Source organism: Pteronotus mesoamericanus, unplaced genomic scaffold (assembly GCF_021234165.1).
Source record: "Pteronotus mesoamericanus isolate MK-2021 breed Mesoamerican mustached bat unplaced genomic scaffold, CSHL_Meso_final contig_1018, whole genome shotgun sequence".
Classification (NCBI taxonomy): Eukaryota; Metazoa; Chordata; class Mammalia; order Chiroptera; family Mormoopidae; genus Pteronotus; species Pteronotus mesoamericanus.
In genome coordinates, this window is record NW_026555002.1 from 31393 (window position 1) to 49894 (window position 18502).

The 18502-nt window shown below is 61.6% G+C and overlaps 1 protein-coding gene across 1 annotated transcript in view; it reads left to right on the forward strand.

The window, feature by feature from the left end:
- Positions 1 to 475: 475 nt before the first annotated feature.
- HDAC4 (histone deacetylase 4) overlaps positions 476 to 18502 on the forward strand; it is a 166479-nt gene continuing 148452 nt past the window's right edge. The window contains exon 1 of the mRNA XM_054570883.1: positions 476 to 601. Within this exon, the coding sequence (XP_054426858.1) occupies positions 580 to 601 (22 nt within the window). The 5' untranslated portion in view covers positions 476 to 579. The remainder of the gene's footprint in view (positions 602 to 18502) is intronic.

Sequence of the window (18502 nt, forward strand, 5' to 3'; positions counted from 1 at the left end):
AGCGTCCGCTTCTTCGGGACGGCGTCATGGGCGAGTTTTACATGCTCTCCTGTGACACGCTGCTCCACAATGAGGCCTGGGGACCGGCAGAGGGGCTGGTGACTCTGGAGTGCGAGCAGGGACAGGCCAGAGCCAGGCCTGCAGCGCCGCCCGCGGGGGAGAGCATGTGGTGGCCGCGGGCCAGGGGGTGTCCCTGCTCCACCTTCTCCATCCCCAGGGCTGAGGTGGAGAAGTGCCGCTGGCAGGTCATTCTTACCTTTTTACCGTGTTTGTACTTGTTTATGAACAACCGCCCTCCCCGGCCAAGTGCTTCCTGTTAGCAGAGCTGCCTGGATGGGCCGTTTTACCAGTCGGTGGTGAAGTGGGTGAGAACCGAATCCGGGGGTCCTTGGGGCACCTCCTGAGTGCACTGTCCTCTCTCTCCCCGTGCAGGCCCTTCCCTGAGCCGGTGGACGCCCCGCCCTACCCCGCCCGCTGCTGGACTTGGATGTGTCCGCGGGCCTCCGGCGCTCCGTGCAGCATTGTCCCCGTGGAAGTTTCGAGCCACTGAGTCACGGCGAGGAGCAGACGCTGCTAGCGATGAGCTCCCAAAGCCACCCAGGTAAGGGACGGCGGGGCTGTCCTGGGCACAAAGGACTGGTGGCTGCAGCTTGTCGCTGGGTTTCTTGCCAGTGGCCCTTGCTGGTCCGTGGCAGCGCTCGGTGCAGAGCAGGCTGCCTATGCGCCATCTCAGGACGGGCCCGGAGCAAGCTCTCTGGAGGCCCAGGCCCCGGCTGCGGGCCTCCAGTGCCGGCAGGCAGGTGTGCAGCTTTCGGGAGGCGATGCTCAGAGGTCACGTTGTGACTTGGGGAGTTGATTTCTTATCCAGTTTCTTTGTTTCTGGGGGCCGTGGGGGTGGTGCTGAGGCTGGGCCCTGGGCTGGGTGTGGCCTGGGCGACCCCACCCCGCTCCCCGCTCCTGGCGTGCTTTCGGGAGGCCCTGCACTCAGTGTGCCTCGTGGCTCGGTCATCACAGCGCCCTGGAAATCTCAGGTCTGGATGGAAGAAACTGGGGTCATGGAGCTAGTCCATGGCTGAATGGGGTCGGGAACCGCGTTCGTGTGGCCCTTCGCTTCAGAGGTGTGCTGCAGGCTCACCCCTTTAGGCCTTCTCTTTCTCCCCTTGCGAAGTCCCCGTGCGGTCGCCTGCTGCCACCTGCTACCACCTCCAGCTGCATAGGCGCTTCCATAGCAGGTCTGTCATGCACCCGGGGAGGGTGGCCATGGACACCCGGGCAGAGCTGGGCCCCCTCCAGGCACCCACGCCCCAGTCAGCGTGGCAGCAGAGTGTGCCTTTTCCTTCGGGATTGCCTGGGGCCTCCACACGCCTTTCCTTGGCCTGATGGAGGGGCCTGGGGCTCCAGGAGCAGGGCACAGGGCGGGGTTACCGGTTGTGGTCAGGCACGGAGGCCTTGTTGACGTAAGTTGTTCACTATGGACCGACACCACGTGGAAGACAGAATTAAGTGCCTGGATCAGGCATGTCAAGCAGACCGTGGAGGTGCCCGGCTCGGCCTCCCACTGCAGGGGTGGGGGTGGGGGGACAGGCCTGATCCCTGCACTGGAGCCCAGGGGTCTGCGCGCCAGTGTTTAAATGGGGGTGAAGTCATCCCATGGGTGGGCTTGATTTATTTTTTTCCACTTTAATGTATTACGAGCACCTTTTGTCAGTGTAAGTCTGATTTTTGGTAGCTTGTGGATGGATGTTTACGTGGTTGCAGCACTATTTATAGCAGCCCCAAATCCGCATCAGACAGTTATGACACTACAGTTTGTACGTGCGCTTCTGTAAGCGTCTCTCTGCATTGGATCCGTTCCAAGAACAGAGCTGCTCGCTCCGTGGGCACGGTGGGCGTGTGCATTTAGAACTGCAGGTTTGCTCTTAAAGCGCGTGGGGAACGGCCCGCTCCCCTCTCCGTGGCCTGCGCCACCGCCTCTCAGGCCGTGGTGGTGGCGCGCCGGGCGCTCCTGCCCCTCGGGTGCTCAGGCGTCCTCGTGGGCGGGCCTCTCCTCCCAGAGCAGCCTCTGGAGCTGCCACGGGGCTTCCCTCACCGGGTTGGCCCTGCCGCGGGGCCTGCCCCGCCCCGGCCCCGCGCGGGGCTGCCGTCTGTTGGGCCTGGCGATGGCCCGTCTCTAGCGATTGCGCTCTTGTCACTTTGATCCCATTGGGTGTATGTTTTTGAGGAAATTCCTCCAGCTTTTTGGTCAGTTGATGCCACTGCCCACTGTCTAGCATTGCTTTTATATTTGTATTTATGTTTAGCAGTGTCAGTGGATTTGGAGAGAGGAGAAATATTTGATACTCACTTGTGCAGTTGGCTTCTTGAACATGAAGTTTCTGATGCCTCTTCTTCAGCCTGAGGAGGCCCCGTCCCTGTCTCTGCCTTGCTGGACCCACAGCCTCCGGCCTCCCAGTGCTGGGGGGCTGCGGGGAGCCCGCCCACTTGAGTGCCTTCGGCCTGGCCGTGCTCGCCCCCCAGCCCCCCCCCCCGTGCTCCCTGGGGCCCTCATGCTGCCCCCTGCCCTTCCTCACGCAGCACCGCTTGCCTCTGCCCTGATGACAAAGTGACCTTTTTCCTTGGTGTGTCTGATTTCCCTCCCCTGCTTTCCTTTCACGCCTCCTCCGGGGGGCGGCGCTCACCGGGTTTATGGCCGTTCTTTACGAGCGCCAGGGCTCGGCCTGGTTCTCTGACGCAAGCCGCTCGCTGCCGGGCTTTATTGCTCTGAATCACGGTTTGTACTGATGTGAGCAGCCTGCGGAAAGGGCCTGGGTGGATTTGGCCTCAAAGAACTCTTCTTTGACGGTAAGAAGAATGGGAAGAGGTTCCGAAATACTGTACTTTCTGCCCAGTTCCATACTCCAGAACTCCCCTGTGCGATGTGCTGACGTGGGTCAGGAAGGGAGCAGAGGACACAGGGCCCTGCCTGGCGGGGCGTCCCTGAGTGGGGCAAGCGGAGGTTGCTTCCCTCCGGGCCTGTGTCCCCGCCCAGAGCAGACTGCGCCTGGCCTCCGGGCTGTGTGCTTCGGAGCGGGCAGCGGGCTGGCTCGTGGGCAGCCCGGCACTGTCACCGCCGCCCTTCCTGCCCCGCCCCGCCCCGCCCCGCAGGGAGCCTTCTTGGCACCCTTGGTGCCTAGAGAAACCTGGCCGGCCTCAGGCCCACCGGCCGGCGCGCGGGGACCTGCGTGTGGTCATGCACACCTGAGTCTCAGTAGGAAACTGGCTGGGCAGGATGGCGGCTCAAGTGTCCTCTCTGCCTCTGCATCTTGGAAGGTGGTGCAGACAGTGTCTTGTTCAAAGCAGACCAGCTGCCTTGAGGGAAACTTGCGTGTTTAAGATCAGCGATTTAACTCGGACCATTCTGATTCCTCGGTACTCCGTGGAGTCTGAGACACCCTGTCTGCACAGAGCAGCTGCAAAGCCTGCTGCGCCCACGGGGCTGAGTCGAGTGTCCCCGAGTTTGGGTTCTGCGGGCCTCGGTCGGGCGCTGTCCTGGAGGCCTGCAGGGAGTGGCTGCGTGCCCTCCTCCGGTCAGTGGGCCGGCTCCCTCCGACCTCATGCCCTGGCTTCCTGCGCTTGGTCTCCGGTCTGTTTATTGCAACCAGTTTAGCTGCCAAGGCTATTACGTTTTAAGATAGAAGTTATCTCAGCAAGAAACATTTTTATGTCATTTAATTGTGCTTTGCAATGATGGAATGCTTGGGGGATACTGCGAAGTTTTAGGGACTCTGAAGAGAGAAAGTGGACTTTGGAGACACGCAGTTGACACAGAGAAGACACCGATCCCGAGCTGCTGGTGATAGGTGGGCCCTGGGCCCTGAGTGAGGCCCTGCGTGGCCTTGCCTCTGAGCAGGAGGTGGCGTGCGGCAGAAGCAGGGGCTCAGGCCCGGGGGTGGGCCTGGTTCCCGCCCCGCAGGAGCAGCAGCAGCTGTGCCGGCTGGAGAAGAGCTTCCAGACCCCTGTGGGGAGGCGTGAGAGCCCCCAGCGGCTGGCTGGCTGAGCCGAGCCCTGAGGGCGGGGGTGGGGAGACCAGCGGCGACCCAGGCACAGGCAGGTGTGGGGGGAGCCTGGGTGACTGGGAAGGTGGGCGGGCTGGCAGCCCAGCGCCCCTCCCCCACACCCTCTGCGCGTCCTTATCTGGGAGCTTAATCAGTCAAGGTTTGTTCTGCAAATCAGGAGACATAACGACTTCTTTTTCAACCTACTTCTTTTTTTAATCCTCAAATTGTGTTTTGTCTTTAAAAATCACGAATACTCAGTCGTTCTGAAGAGCTCAGAAAATTCACTGTCAATGGAGCATTGATGGTTTGTTTTGGCAATTCTCTGAAAATTCTTGTACAGTTTGTGGGACATTTGCATGTATGGCCTTTTTTCAAAGCCACCATTGTAGAAATGCAAATTTCTGAGTTCTGAGAGGCTGAATGTTGGGTGATTAATGGCATTGAAATTTAAGAATGGGTTCCCGGCAGGGATCTGACGTCCAAACCAGGCATCAGGGACCATTGAGCGCAGCGTGGCAGCGTGGCGCTGGGAGCCAGAAGCCAGGGCTGGGGCCGCGGCGGTGGGGGCAGGCCACGGAGCGCAGGTGCGCAGATGCGGTCCAGGGGCTGGGCTGCAGGGCCGGGCCGAGGAGGGGCCACGAGGCCGCCGCGGCTGTGTGGCCCAGCCGGCTCAGGCTTGCGGTGGCCCAGCGGCGGTGGGGCCTTGCTCTCGCCCATCAGAGCCTGCTGCGCTTTTCAGCCGGCTTGGCGAGTGACTTTGTTCTGAGCTGTGCTCTGCAGCTATTTCGTTTGTTTCGCATGATACCCTGCGTAGGGAGCTCCAGTGCCATTTTCCCTGCTTTATAGCTAAATAAGTCAGTCTTCGTGGCTGTCCCAATCAGGAGCCAACCCCGAACAGAATCGGTCACCGTCCCGAGGCTCCCAAGCCCCTCTGCTGGCAGATGCAGGGTGCACTGGGCCCCTTGGGAGCTGCTCTCATGTGCACAGAGTTCCGAGGCCAGGCAGGGGCACCATGGCCCTTGGTACAGCCTGGTTCATGTGGTGACAGGGGACAGGCAAGGGGACATGGGAGCTGAGTCTGGAAAGCAGAGCTGGAGGTCACCTGCCTGGGTGGGCGGGGCTGGGCGAAGGGTTCTGGGTGTGAAGCCTGGTCGAGGAGGGAGACCGTGGGGAGGGTGGGCGTCCTGGGGGCAGGGGACAGGGCACGGGCTGCCGCCACCCTGGTCGAGGGAGTCCCAGTACCCTGAGTGTGGACCACAGAAGGGGTTGTGGTCCTCACGTCCCTGCCCCCTGCACTGCGCCCTCTGTGGGGACACAGGATGTGTGTCCCCTCAGTGTCAAGGAGCGTGGTTTTGCTCTTGAACTTCTCGGCTTTTGTGCTGCTTGTGAAGGTGTGAGAACACCGTGACCTTTCCCTGACCCCTGCCTGCCTGAGGAGGCTGGGTGGGAAGGGCTGGGGGGCGACAGGCACACCAGGGTCGTGGGAGATTGGGGCTGGAGCTCTTCGTTGTGCTTCCACTCCAGAGCCGTGAGAAGAAATGGACACTTGTAGGGACTTAACAATGATAAAGGAAAATCAAATGAGGCAGAGAACTCCAATATTTAGAGCTGTATCTGACTTGGTGTTTTTGCTTTGGCTGGCTTTAGCCACCTGGTCCGTCAGCAAGACAGTGGGGGTGTGGGCCTGGGAGCAGGTGAGAGTGGGGTGAGGGACGACCCCGCCCCCTTCTTTCTGTCTTTCCCTCCCTTCGCCCCTCCCGCCCCACACGCGGGCACCGAAGAGCTCACCTCTGCCTGTTGGGCTCCCGGTGCTGGCAGGCAGGAGCCTGGTCGGCGGGCACGCCCAGCCACGCGGGTGACCCCCCGGAAGCTGGTGGCCTGGGGAGGGCCGTCATGCGGGGCTCCGGGGCCTCGGCCGGGGCCAGGAGCCCCGCTGCGCCCGCGGCCTCCTTCCTGCAGGGCTTAGGCTCCAGTCACTGAGGCCCCCGTCACCCCTCCCTCCACCGCTTTCCCGCCGTCACTTCAGGCCACGGCCCTGACCGCCCTGGAATGACCCACGTGGAAACTCAGCGCTAGAACTTTGGGGATTTTTATACGGAAAGCAGTGTTCAACAGTGCGACCGTTTTCTAGTTTGCACTGATACTGCATGCTTCTGAAAAATTGTATTGAGGCTTATTTAAAAGTGACATACATGTATATTTTAAATAAAATACACCACTTTTACATCTGTTGACTTGAAATGGCCTTCGTAAAGAATCCTGTGCAGTTGGCTGGAGCCTCTCGGTGCCACTCTGGGCGGTCACAGGTGGGGGCGCTGGTTCCCATGCCTCGCTCACCGCCGTCTCCTGAGGTGCTGTGAGCTGCTCCGCACGGCCTTCACTCTCGAGGACGTTGAGCTCTGTGATGGCTCCGCCCCGCCTCCCAGCCTTTCACTGCAGGACTGCAGGGCCTTTTGTGGCTGGTACAGTCGGTTTGTCTTTAAACTTTCAACTCCTAGGCATTTCTTAGAAGGTTGCTTCCTGGGAGCTAGTTGTTCAGACTGTGAAGCCAGGAGAACATCGACTATTTGAAGAGCGGAGGCGGTTTTGCTGCGTTTGCATTCACAGCTAGGTTTATTCCTGTTTAAATCGGCTCGAAGTTTCCTAGGTGTCCTCTGTAGACAGTGGAGTTTTCAGACCAGCGCCTTAAACCCGGGCGGGGCGGGGCGGGGCGGGGCGGGGCGCGGCAGTCCCGGAGGGTCCGGCCGAGCTCTCAGCCCTCTGGGCTGGGCCTGCTGGGCCTGCGCAGTAAGGGTGTGTTTTGTGGGGCCTGCAGTGTTGCCGGCGTGACCTGGGATTTCGGATGCTCCTCCTCGTCCTGGGCATGTCGTGGTCGTCCAGCGTGGGCACCGTGCCTGCCTGCTTGCCCTCTTTGTGCGGGAAGAGATGCTGGGCCAGCCCAAGTGCCGCCGGCTTGAAGCTGGGTGAGGGGATGGTGCCTTCCTTCTGGTCATTCTTGTAGGTCCGTGGCCCTGCCCGCCTTGTTTCAGCCTTGTGGCCAGGGTCCGGGGTGGAGGTGCACAGTGTCCTTCTCGCGTGTTAGGAGGGAGAGAGCCTGCAGAGGATGTGGAGGAGCCTGGGGCTGCGCTTTCCGCTGGAAGGCTCAGCCGTCTGTCTGTCTGCTCACATGTCGGTCCGTGACCCGGTTCCTTCCATGCAGCATTTTGTAACTGCTGTCTCTCCCGGTGGTGTGGAAGGCGGGGCGGCTGTGTCCTCTCTTGCAGGTGAGCGGCACAGGTCAGTCTCTCTGTGGCTAGCCGGGCTGGGGTGTCCTGGATGTGGGGGAGCAGCAGCAACAGACAAGTGACCAGTGACTGCTCAGAGCCGGGAGGCTACACGCCCTGGGCTTGCGGCGACGCCCCCAGCCCCGAGGCCCTCAGGCCCCTCTCCACGCCTCTGTCCATCGTCCGTCCGTCCGGCTCCGCTGCAGCCCCTCTGCCCGGAGCGGGGGCGGCGCACACAGCCTGGTGGCCCGGCCAGGGCTGCTCAGTCTTCCTCGGCAGGGCTCTCCCCCCACCCTGTGCTCGCCTGGGGCCGCAGGACCTGATGCAGGGGGCCCGGGCGCATGCTCAGGGGTGTCCTCGTGGGACTGATGTCCCGGTGGAGCCCGTCAGGCGTGGCGCTGGTGGACCGGTGTGCGGCATGCGGCCTCAGCGACCCAGGACCCTGCAGGGACGGGCTCTGGTGTTGAGTGCCCTTCCCAGCAGCTGTGGGGACGCTGGGCCGTGGCTGCGACCCGGCGGCACGAGCCTGTCCTGGTCAGCAGGTGTCACCGCCAACGCCCGCGCCCTTGAGAGAAGGAACGAGCCGCCTGGGCCTGTCCGGTTGCTGGAATTGCCTGCGAGAGCGTTGTTCCAGCGCTTCCCAGCGATTTCCAGCCCTGGAGTACGCGGGCCTCTCCGGGGGGCGTCTGCTGCGTGAGCCCCTGGGCAGGGGCGGCCCTGGGCCCGTGGATGTCTGTGTGCGACCAGGCCACCTCGGCTGAGGAGTGTCACTGGGGGGCTTGGCCCAGCGGGCTACCTCCCGGGGTGGGGCCGCGTTGCCTTGGACAGGCCCTGGCCTTTTGGGAGGACACTTGGCTTTTGGGTTTTGGTCGTGCATTGCAGTTCCACAGAAGCTACGGGGGGTGGGGGGCGTTCGCTGGTCCCGTGCCTTACTCCCTCAAGGGGCCTCTGCTGGGGCAGTGGGGGTGGGGTTCCAGGTGGGGTGGCCCAGTGGGTGCGGTCAGAACCCAGACCCTCTCCAACAGAAAGGGGTGCACACCCCGCGTGACCTGGGCCTGGCCTGCTGCCCCGGCGCCCGGCTCCCCAGAGGGCATCCCGGACAGGGGCGGCCAGGCCGCCAGGGTGCCAGCTCCCGTGTCCCCTGTGTGGCGCTGGAGAAAGCCGCTCGCTGAGAGAGCGCCTTTGCCTTTGTTTCCTGCAAGCCAGACTACAGATCCGGTCTTATGTAAACTGAATACACAGTTTTCACAGGTTTTTGTTAAATACAAGTTTCCCGTGCCTTTGCATTTTTTTGGATACCTTTCAAGTGAATTCTACATGCACGTTCTTGCTGGAAAGAAGGCGGTATCCCCCGAGCTCTGGGTGGCAAGGGCTGCGAGGCCCAGGCCACGCCCGCGTGACCGAGACTCCGGCTCCAGAACCTTCTGCCGGGGCTTTTGAAATGCTCTCTGGCGGGGTCTCACTCTTGTCTTGGATGCTAATGGACTCTGCTGACCAAACTCAAGAGTCCCATGGAACGTGGGGGTCCTTACCAGTTCTGTGATGCATACATTAGAGCCAACGGGAACCCCACGAGAGCCGTGGCAGATGGAGAAAACTGCCTGAGAAGATAGGATGAGGTTAGTTTCTCCTGTTTTATATAGTGATATGTAAATTTTGAACATCGAATTCTAGTTTGGGATTTAAAAGACAAATGTAAGTAAACTTTGAACTGGCCGTTGTTAGTAGCGTGTAAGTAGTGAACCATGTTTGCACCAGGTGGGGGCGGGCAGAGGGTCACACAGGAAACTGGGGGCGCTCTGCAGAGGCTGGGAAGGTGTCTCATATAAGGGCCTGAGGTCCTGCTGGGAAGGAGCCAGGCGGGGCTGTGACCCGGCTGGGAGGGTGGGGCGGGGGGCCTGCCCGGTCGCAGGGGCGTGAGGAGCTGGCAGGTCCCCTCGCGTGCCCCCGCACTGGGATGCAAGGGTGGTGCCCGGGGGGCCTCACAGCAGCCCTGGGGGCCAAGATGAGACCTGGGCGGGTGGTGGCGCGTCTCCTCACCGGCGCCCGTCTGCTGTCCGTGAGCGGCCGGCCTGGCGGCAGGCAGGGCCGAGCCACACCTGCCCCCGCAGCCGTGGTGGGGGCGCCCGCCTGTGCTCCACTGGCTCCGGTTCTCTCGTGAGGCACAGCTCCTAGGGGGACAAACCGGAGGGTCCCTCCCGTTTCCCTTCCTCCCCTGCAGGGATGGCAGTGTCCACGACAGGCCCGCAAGCCCTCTTTCTCCTTCCCCGTCACTTGTCCCCGCCTGGGCCCGCCCCAGGCGGCTTGCTTCCCTCCGGTGGGGTGGCGGGCGGCAGCCACAGCTGAAGCCGTTGTCCTGGTGCCGGCTCGCGCTGTCCCTGGAAAGCTTTGTCACGCGCAGCAGGTCCGCCGGGGGTGCATCCTGTCCCCGCCGTCGCCGTATGTTCGGGAGCAGACGCGGGCTCTGGGCAGACCTGGGATGTGCTGTTCATTCATCCTCCTCCTTGGAAGCGAGCTCGGAGCTCAGAGGAGAGGAAGAGCCACAAATGTCACACCCAGCAGTGGCCATCTGACTCGGCTGCTGATTGCCACCCTGTGTGATTGAGATGGAAGCATTGGATTTTTCCTCCTCGTCTGCCAAATTCAGGCCTCATTTTGTGCACTCTCCTGAGTTCTGGCTTTTTCCTTGAAGAGAGGGAGCTGGGGGGCTGTCCGTGGAGGGGGCTGCGGGGGGGTGCACGCACCCAGCTTCCAGGCCTCCCGGGGCCAAGCGTGGAGGCTGGGTCCTGGGGCGCCTGGCAGAGGTGGCCTTGGAGGACGGCCGTTTGCCCCCCCCCCCCCGCATCGGGCCGTCTGTGTGACAGCCCGTGAGTGCCACCAGTGGAGTGCAGGGGACAGTGTGCGGAGCCGAGACGAGAGCGGCCCTTTCCCTGGTGGCCCGCCTCCCTCCCTGCATCCCAGAGCGGAGTCCGACTGTGCGAACGATACCAGATTCCAGGAGGGGCGCCCCCCCTGCCGCCCCTGCAGGGCTCTCAGGGCCACCGGGGACGAGGGCAGCCTGCGACCCCGTCCCAGCCCGGAGGGGCCTACGGAGACAGGGTGACTAAGTATCATGCGGGGTCCCGGGAGGGGTCCTGGAAGGGGACGAGGACATGGGGGCACCGAGGAAACCCAAGTGCATCTTGACTTCAGTGCCCGGTGACGCGGCAGCACCGGTGGCTCCAGGACCAGGATGACACGAGCTGTCACCTAGGGGGACAGGGTGCCGCTAGGCGTTGGTGGGGCCCAGGCGAGCTCTGTGCTGCCCACTCAGCGTAACAGAGTCTTGGCCCACTTGGAGCCAGGACAGGAAGTGGGTTGTAGATGGCCTTGGCCGCTCGGTCCTTGAGTGGCAGTGCCTGGGGACACCTCAGCTACCAGCCGTTGAAGTTTTCCTTTGGAACTCACTCCAGATCAGTGCAGAAGCAGTTTCTTGTCCTTTTTCAAGGCCATGTGTGGATGCGATGTCACTCTTTTGGCACCATATCCCTGGCGGTGGATGCCGAGTTGCTTCCAGTCTTCCCGCCGCTGCTCTGGGAGCTGCGGCCGTGAACGTCCGGTGCCTACGTGGACTTGCGGCAGGGGCGGGGGGAGAGGGGGCATCCAGCAGGTGGCCAGCTGGGAGCACGGAGCCCTTCGCGTCCTCCCGGTGTGTTCTCACGGATCGACAGCCATGCTGGTCAGGAGCCCCCAGCATCCCCGCTGGCCACTGCACCACCCGCCTGGCCCTTGGAACCGCCTTCTGGTGTCTGGCGTGCTGGGCGAGCTTTCACTGAAGTGCTCGATCTTTCTGCCTGGCCTCCTCCGCTCAGCCGTGTGGCTGCGCGAGTTCCTGGTGGTGTGGCTTCCGGCCATTTATTCGTTCCCGTGTGCACACGTCTGTCTGTCCAGGGGTGGGGGACATGTGGGTGGCCTCCAGCTGCGGTGGGTGTGCCGGATGCTGCTGTGGTGTCCTCGGGTGTGCCCGGGGCCTGCAAGCATGTGTCCTTCCCAGGAGGCGTGGGCGCGCCCCGCGGTTCCCCGTTGCGGGTGCCCGCCGGCGCGCCGCTGTGAGAGGCCCTGCCGGATGGGACGGACGCTCCCACCCGCAAGTCTCTCTCCTGTGTTTGGGTCTTCAGTGTCTTTAGGGACTTTTACAGGTCACAACGTAGAGACCTTTCAATTCTTTGGACAGATTTCCTTCCTGGTAGTTTTTTCAATGCTGTTTTGCTTTTAAAGCTTTATTTTTTTGTTTGTGTTTGTATACAGACATACAGCGAGTTTTTGTATAGCCATCTTGTCTCCAGACAACTTGTGGCGTTTGCTAATTTTTATACTAGCTTGTCTGTAGCTTCCTTTGGGTTTATTCTGTATGTTGCTAGTAATTGTTTTACTTCTTCTTTGCTAATTTTTAACCCCCTATGTCTCTCTCCTTTGTTTCACTGCCTGGGGCCTGCGATGGGGCGTTAAACGGCACCCTTGACAGTGGGGTAGAGGGCACCTTTGTCTCTGGTGTGGAGGTCGCTGTCTCAGCGTCTCCGCTGCCTCGAGGAGACCCTCGAGGAGACCCTCGAGGAAACCGAGGCGGGCTTTGTGTGCCGAGGGCTTCGCAGACTGGCCACGCTCTCACGGCCTTAGGCTGCGAGCAGTTCTCATGAGCAGGTGCTAAAATATTAGGTGGAACCACAAGATAGTGCAAATACTCGATCTTTGTTGTCTACACAATTGGCACTTTCATTTGATTCATCCTAATAGGTTTTTTCCCTTCATCTATTAATCATATGATTTTTCTCTGTTGTTTGAGTCATATAATGAATTTTCTTGATGGGTTTCTGAATATTCAACCGATCTTAAATTTTCAGTAATCTCAACTTCATTTTAATACATTGCCCTTCTCCTGTCCTACGGGACTTGGCTGCTTCTCTCTGGCTCACTTCTGACGCGAGTCCACGGGTGAGGCCGACCTGCCATTTCTCTCCCTGACGTGTCCCCTGCGGTGCGGGGAGGGCGGCGTCCTCTTCTTCTGTTCCCAGGGGTGACAAAGTTTTCTGTAGGATCAGATGGCAAATGTTGTTGGCTTTGTGGACCCTGTATGGCCTCTGTTGCTTATTTTTTCCTTCTTTTTAGTTTTTTAAAATACAGCCACTTAAACATGAAAGCCCCGTCTTTCCCAGCAGGTCGTGTGGGCCGTGTGGGCCTGCAGGTCATGTTGTGGTTTCGGCTCCCGTCTGACTCTCTTGAAGGGCGTGTTTGAGATCGATGTTATTTTGTGCTGGAACACGGGGGAGAAGCGTTCGCCAGGAAACCTGTCTGGGAGTTTTCCCTGCGGGGAGACTCATAAATTGCGCCGCCCGCCCCCCCCCCTCCCATGCCGGGCTGCTCAGGTTGTCTGCTTTTCCTTGTGCCAGTTTTCACGTGTTTAGTTTTTTTCAGAATTTTTTTTGTTCCTTTTGCATTTTCAAATGTCCTGGTGTAAAGTTGGCTCCAGGACCTCTCCTTGTCTCCGTGAGTTTGCCGGTGGGCGGTGGCCTCTCCTTTTCCACTCTTTACGTTGGTTATTTGTTTTTTTCTTTTTTTTCCTTAATTGACTTGATAGGATAATTGCATTAATATTTTTAAAGAACCGTGTTTAGTTTTGTTGATTCTCTCTATAGGATTTTTAAATAAATCAATTTCTGCTCTTATTGCTATTTTCTCGTTATTTGAATTTGCTTTTAAGAAACTAATTGAAATAAATATTTAGATTACTGGATTTTTTTCAGACTTTAGTAATACTTGCGCTCAAGGCTGTGATTTTCTCATAAATGTCATTTTTCATTATACTACAGTTTAGAATAATATCTAATTTCCTTTTTGAATTCTTTGATCCATGGGTTACTTAAAAAAGTGTTCCTTTACTTCAGCTATTTATGAATTTCTTAGCATTTTGCTTTTGTTAGGGACTTCTAGTATAATTTCACTGTGGCCACTGAATTTACCACATATCATTCCAGTCCTTGGAAGTTCTCTGGGTTTTGCTTTACCGCTGGGTGGGCCGTTCCGTAAATGTGTTCCCATGTATTTGGAAAGACCGCACTGACGAAGGTCTGCCGAGCCTCGGTGCACCTGCTCAGCGGCGCGCAGGCGACGGCTGGCCGGTCCTCCAGCGAGTCCCCGTCGCTCTTCCTGCCTGTCCCTGAGACTGGCGCGTGAGGCTCCCGGCTGTGATCGTGGATGAGCGTTCTTTCTCCTTTCATTTCCGCCAGTTTTTACTTTTGGATTCTTGCAGCTATTTTAAGCCCATGCAGATGTAGCCTTTTGCACTTCCTCGTGGGATTTCAGCGGGACATCTGATTTCAGGGTCTGTGGCGGCCAGCCCTCCCTGTCCTCATCCCCCGTGCGGGGGCTCCGTGTCTGCGGGAGCCCGCCCGGCCCGTGCGCTGCAGGCCCTGGGTCCGCCCCGGGCCCGGGCACAGCCTCTCGCCCCCCACAGCCAGGCAGGGGCCTGGGTGCCGGCTGTGCCCCGGCAGGAGCAGCGGCTCCGGAGGGCCCCCCTCAGGCTCCCTTCTGCTCTATTTTGGGCCCGGGCCCCGGCGGCCCCGGCGGCCTGCTGGTCCGACCCTGCGCGCCAGGCTCCCCCAGGTGCCTGCGGGGGTGCTGCGGCCGGAGCGGGAGGCGGACCCCTGCCGGGGCCGGGGCTGCCGTGGGGCTGTCGCGTCTGTGTGTCCCTGGCCCGTGTCAGCCCCGGCGGACCTTTCTGTGGCCGTGACCCTCTGCTGGCGTGGTGGAAGGGGACTTAGATGTGCCTGCAGCCCGGAGCTGCACTCAGAGCGGCTCCATTCAGATAGTTTACGAGGTGATTCCCGTGGCACCTTGTAAACGGCCGGCCTCCGGCCGCACGCAGGGCGCGCTTGTTCAGTGCCTGCCTTCCGCCTGCCTGCCTGCCCGCCCCGCCCCTCCCCCCTTGGTTTTTACCAAGTTGTTTTTCTCTTCCCCAACATGAATGAGGAGTTCATTTCATGTGTAGGATGTTGCTTTCCATGCCATTGATGTCAGGACGGCACCAGCTTTGGCCCCCCCCCCCCCCGGCGGGCAGGGCACGGGCGTGACGCTGGGTCTCTCTGGGCCTCCTGTTCGCAGGCAGGGAGTGGGGACCGCGCTGAATGATGTCTCAGTTCCTTGTGACGCCGAGGCTCTGTGAACTTCTCGTCCACCGGCAGCCATGGGAGAGGCTGGGAGGAAGCCCGGTTGCAGCGGGCACTCCGGGCGTTTTATACGTGGGGGCAGGGCGCCCACAGCTTCTCTTCTTTAGTGGCCGTTCCGGGGTGGGGGCGGCTGCGGGTGGAAACTGGTTTTTCACATGAAAATTTACCTTTCTTCTGACCCACGCATTTTATGTTGTGTGGTTAGGTTATAAATTCCATGTTTGGCCTGTGACATTTAGAAGTGCATTTTAGTCATATAATCGCTAATTTAAATAACTTAAAAAGAACTATAATTTTATTTGCAAATTGAATTATGGATTACATGGTTTTAAGGAAGCCAGGCGTTGAGACTAGAAGACCATCTCAGTGTAGCAGTAAAACCGTTAGTTCGTTTTCCCAGAACAGCCGTCCTCTTCGGACGCAAGCAAGCCCAGCGTGAAGGGCAGCTGCCCTGTGAAGGGTCGCCGCCGACAGCCTCTGCCACTCCGTCCCCAGGGCCCGCAGCCGCCCGTCCGCTTCCACCCGGTGCCCGTGGAGGCGGAGCGCAGACAGTCCCGCTCAGCCACGCTTCTCCCGTCGCGCCCTGGCGCTGGCTGCCTAGGAGGGGCATGGAGGCCCGGGTCCTGGCAGCGGGCTGGGATGCCCAGCGGTTCTCGTTCAGGCCTTTGGAACTAGGCAGGACACAGCAGTGCCCTGGTTGCTCAGGCACGACGTCCCTTCTCCTGGCTTGGGGGCCCCTCAGAATGCGGATGATGGGCCTCGTCCCCTGCCCCGTGGTCTCTTGGGAGCCTCGGTTCGAGCTCGCACCTGTGGTCTGGGTGGCACTGAGTCCGATGCCAGGCCTGCCCCCCGCTCCCGCACTCCTGTGGCAGCACGTCTGGGGGCGGCAGGCCGTTTGCCGGTCGATGCTGCCGGCAGCCCGCGCAGGTGCAGCTGCAGAGCTGGGCGCCATCTCTCCGGGTCAGAGGTCAGCTACCCCACGAATCTGGTGTTGGGGGAGCACCTGCTCCGCAGCAGCTGCCGTCCCTGCCCCAGGTCCTCCCGTGTGAGGCTGGGGTGTGAGCTGGAAGGTGCCCTGGACAGTGGGGCATGGGACCAGGGCCGCCGCTGGGCCGTGGGCGCAGCTCTGTGCCCAGGGAAAGCCCTCCCTCCTTTGTCCTGTACTTTGTTCTCCACAGGGTCAGACCCCCACCCCCCCGGGTGAGCTGGGACGAGGACAGGGGCGGCCTCACCTTGGAGGGCTGCATGCGGATTAAATGAGGCCGGCAGGCAGCTGCTGCCTGGCCCCGCCACATGTCAGCCGCGGCCTTCATCACGGGAGTCCGGACGCGCCCGTAGCCCAGGGCCAGTCTCAGAGCCCCTGGCAGGTCTCGGTGTCGCCGACCTGCTCAGACTTGTGCCCTTTTGGAGAAATAGAAACGCCCTGTGCCCTTCCAGGTTTGAGGTTCCACAGTGACCGTGACATCATTTCTCCAAGCAGCTTGGGCGGGCTGTGAGCACACGGGCAGCCTCCCCCTCCCCGGCTGAGCCGCCTGCTGTCCAGGTCCAGGCGGTCCCACCTGCTGTTGTCCTGGGCCCAGGCATCGGGGGGGGGGGGGGGGCGTGTGGCAGAGAACACGGGAGTAGCGTGCACAGACTTGCTCCCCTGCCCTGCAGGGCACGGACACCCCCCGCCCCCACCCCGTCCTGCTGCGCAGAGACAAGTGACCAGGGCCAAACTCATGTGCTTTCTCTTTAGTGGTTGGTGACTTTTGCCACAGGTGACAAAATCCCAGGGCGCTTCTGCAGTGGCCTGGGCCCAGTGAGGGTGGGTGCATGCCCCCGCCCCTGTCTGAGGAGATATGGCGAGGGGCGCGCGGCCCAGCCACGCGCAGGACCCCCGCCCATTCCGGGCCTTGGTTCCCCGGCGGCGAGTTCCGCCTGCGCGCGGCCTGAGGGTGTGAGTCGGGGGCGCGGCTGCTTGCCGGGCGGCCTGCCTGGAGGGCGAGCTCGGCTTACACTGCCTGGCAGGCCAGGCCGTGGCCGCCAGCGGTTTCTGAAAAAGAGCCCTCCTCCCTGGTTAATTTCTGGCACACAGCGTCGGCCTCTTGCGTCAGTAAATCGTCATAAACCCTCCGTTGTCTGGATCAGACATAAACACCGAGCCCAGCTCCACCGCCCCTGTCCCTCAGCCGGCGCTGGCCCGCCCGTGGAGCTCCCTGCGGGCAGTGGGGGGGAGGGGCCAGTGCCTTTCTGTCCATGACAAAGCCCTTTCTCCCAGGGCCCGCCGGGCACACACACAGCCCATCCCGGGGGAGGGTCCCGGCCCAGGGGCAGGCGAGGGGCTGCAAGGCGAGCGCTCTGCCCTCCGCCCCTGTGCTGCTGAGGCGGCCCGCCATCGGGAAGCTGCCCACCCCCACCCTCCTGGTGTGGAGAGGCCCGGCTGGGAGGGCTCCAGCCGCCCGCTTGTCTGGGTCCCGAGGCTGCCTGTCGCCCCCGTCATCCTCAGGCACCTTTGTCTGTGGCATTTGGGGTCTTCAGGGTTCCCCAGCCGAGTCCATCCTGGCCCTTCCTGCGGGATCGTCTTCCTCGGAGGCGCCGGGCAGCGTTGGTGCGTCTTGTCAGGGGAGACCAGATGCGGGAGCCGCTGCCGCATGGCCCGTGGGTGCCCGCTGATGGGCTGGGGCCAGTGTTGGACACAGTGTCCCCGCGCCGTGGCTCTTCGGGGCTCCTGGAAGAAGCAGCGTGTGCCCCTGGGTTTACATGGGTGACTCAGGCTGTTGGGGGACGGTGACTGAGCCCCGCTAGCGTGGATGACGCCGAAGTCCTGGTTTCCGGGGTGCCAAGGAGCTTGCGTTCCAGGCGGGCGTGTGAGGCGACAGCCCCGGACGCAGCTGCTGGAGGCCGCTGAGGGCTGTGGTGTGAGGCCCCCTGGCGAGCCCTGGGGGTGGGCGGCCGTCGGGCACCAGCTGGCAGGTGCAGGTTGGGGCTCGGCGGGATTTGGCCACACCCTTGACCGTGGACAGTGGTTCTGTCATCGTGCTTCAGAATCTGGCACCTGCAGGGCACAGGGTGAGTTTGGGGAGTGGTGTCGAACCCCGTCCTAGGGACCAGGCACTGCTCCCCACAGCTCGTCCCTGTGGAGCGGCAGCCTCATGGCTGAGGCTGCGGCTGGCCAGGGAGCCGAGCCGATGGCCGCGTTTCCGGATCTCCCGCCTCCGCCTGTGCACACAGGCTACAGTCAGGACCACGATTTTGAGGAAGACGACCTGTCAGTAAAGAAGAAACTCAAGACACCTGTGACGTTACCTGTGTGCCAAGCTGGGAGGGGGCTGCCCTGTCGCAGTGTAGGGGCGGAGCTGAGCCGCCTCCCGCTGGAGCCCCGGGCTCCACAGAGCTTGTGGCAGGGCCCGCGGCCGGCGCCCAGTGTGTCCTCTGCCTGGGAGGGTGGGCACGCCACCTCTCCGCCCTGTCCCCGGCCCCGGCCCCGGGGGGACAGAGACAGTGCTGGTGAGGCCCAAGACGACCTCATCTGTGCGCTGAGTTCCGCTTCCGCCGCAGGCGGGGACGGGGAGGCCGGCTGCGCTCGCAGCAGCCCTGGCAGGCGTGTCAGCCTCTGAAACAGGTGTTCCGGAAGGCTGTTGGTTAGTCGTTCCGGGCCACGCACGGTGTTTCCTGGAACAGGTGTGGGTGGCTGGGAGCCCTGGGAAGTGAGGTGGTCTCTGTTCTTCGTGCCTTGAAGTCGCTGGGCTTGAGGAGGTGGAGCCTGTGGGTTCAGGACGCGCCTGGGGGGTGCGTCGTGTGTGGGCGAGTGGCTGTGCTGGTGCTCGCCTGCCCCTCGTCGCCGTTGGGAACCCCAGGTGTTGGGTGTTGAGCCCGGGGGCTGGCGGGCCGCAGGCCGCCGGCTCCGCTGGGCTCCACGGGCAGCCCGGACTCTCGAGGAAATGACTTGCGTTCTGACAGCCCGCTGCGCCTGCTGCTGCTTCCCGTCACTCGCTGCTGCCCCTTGTTGCCTCCTGGA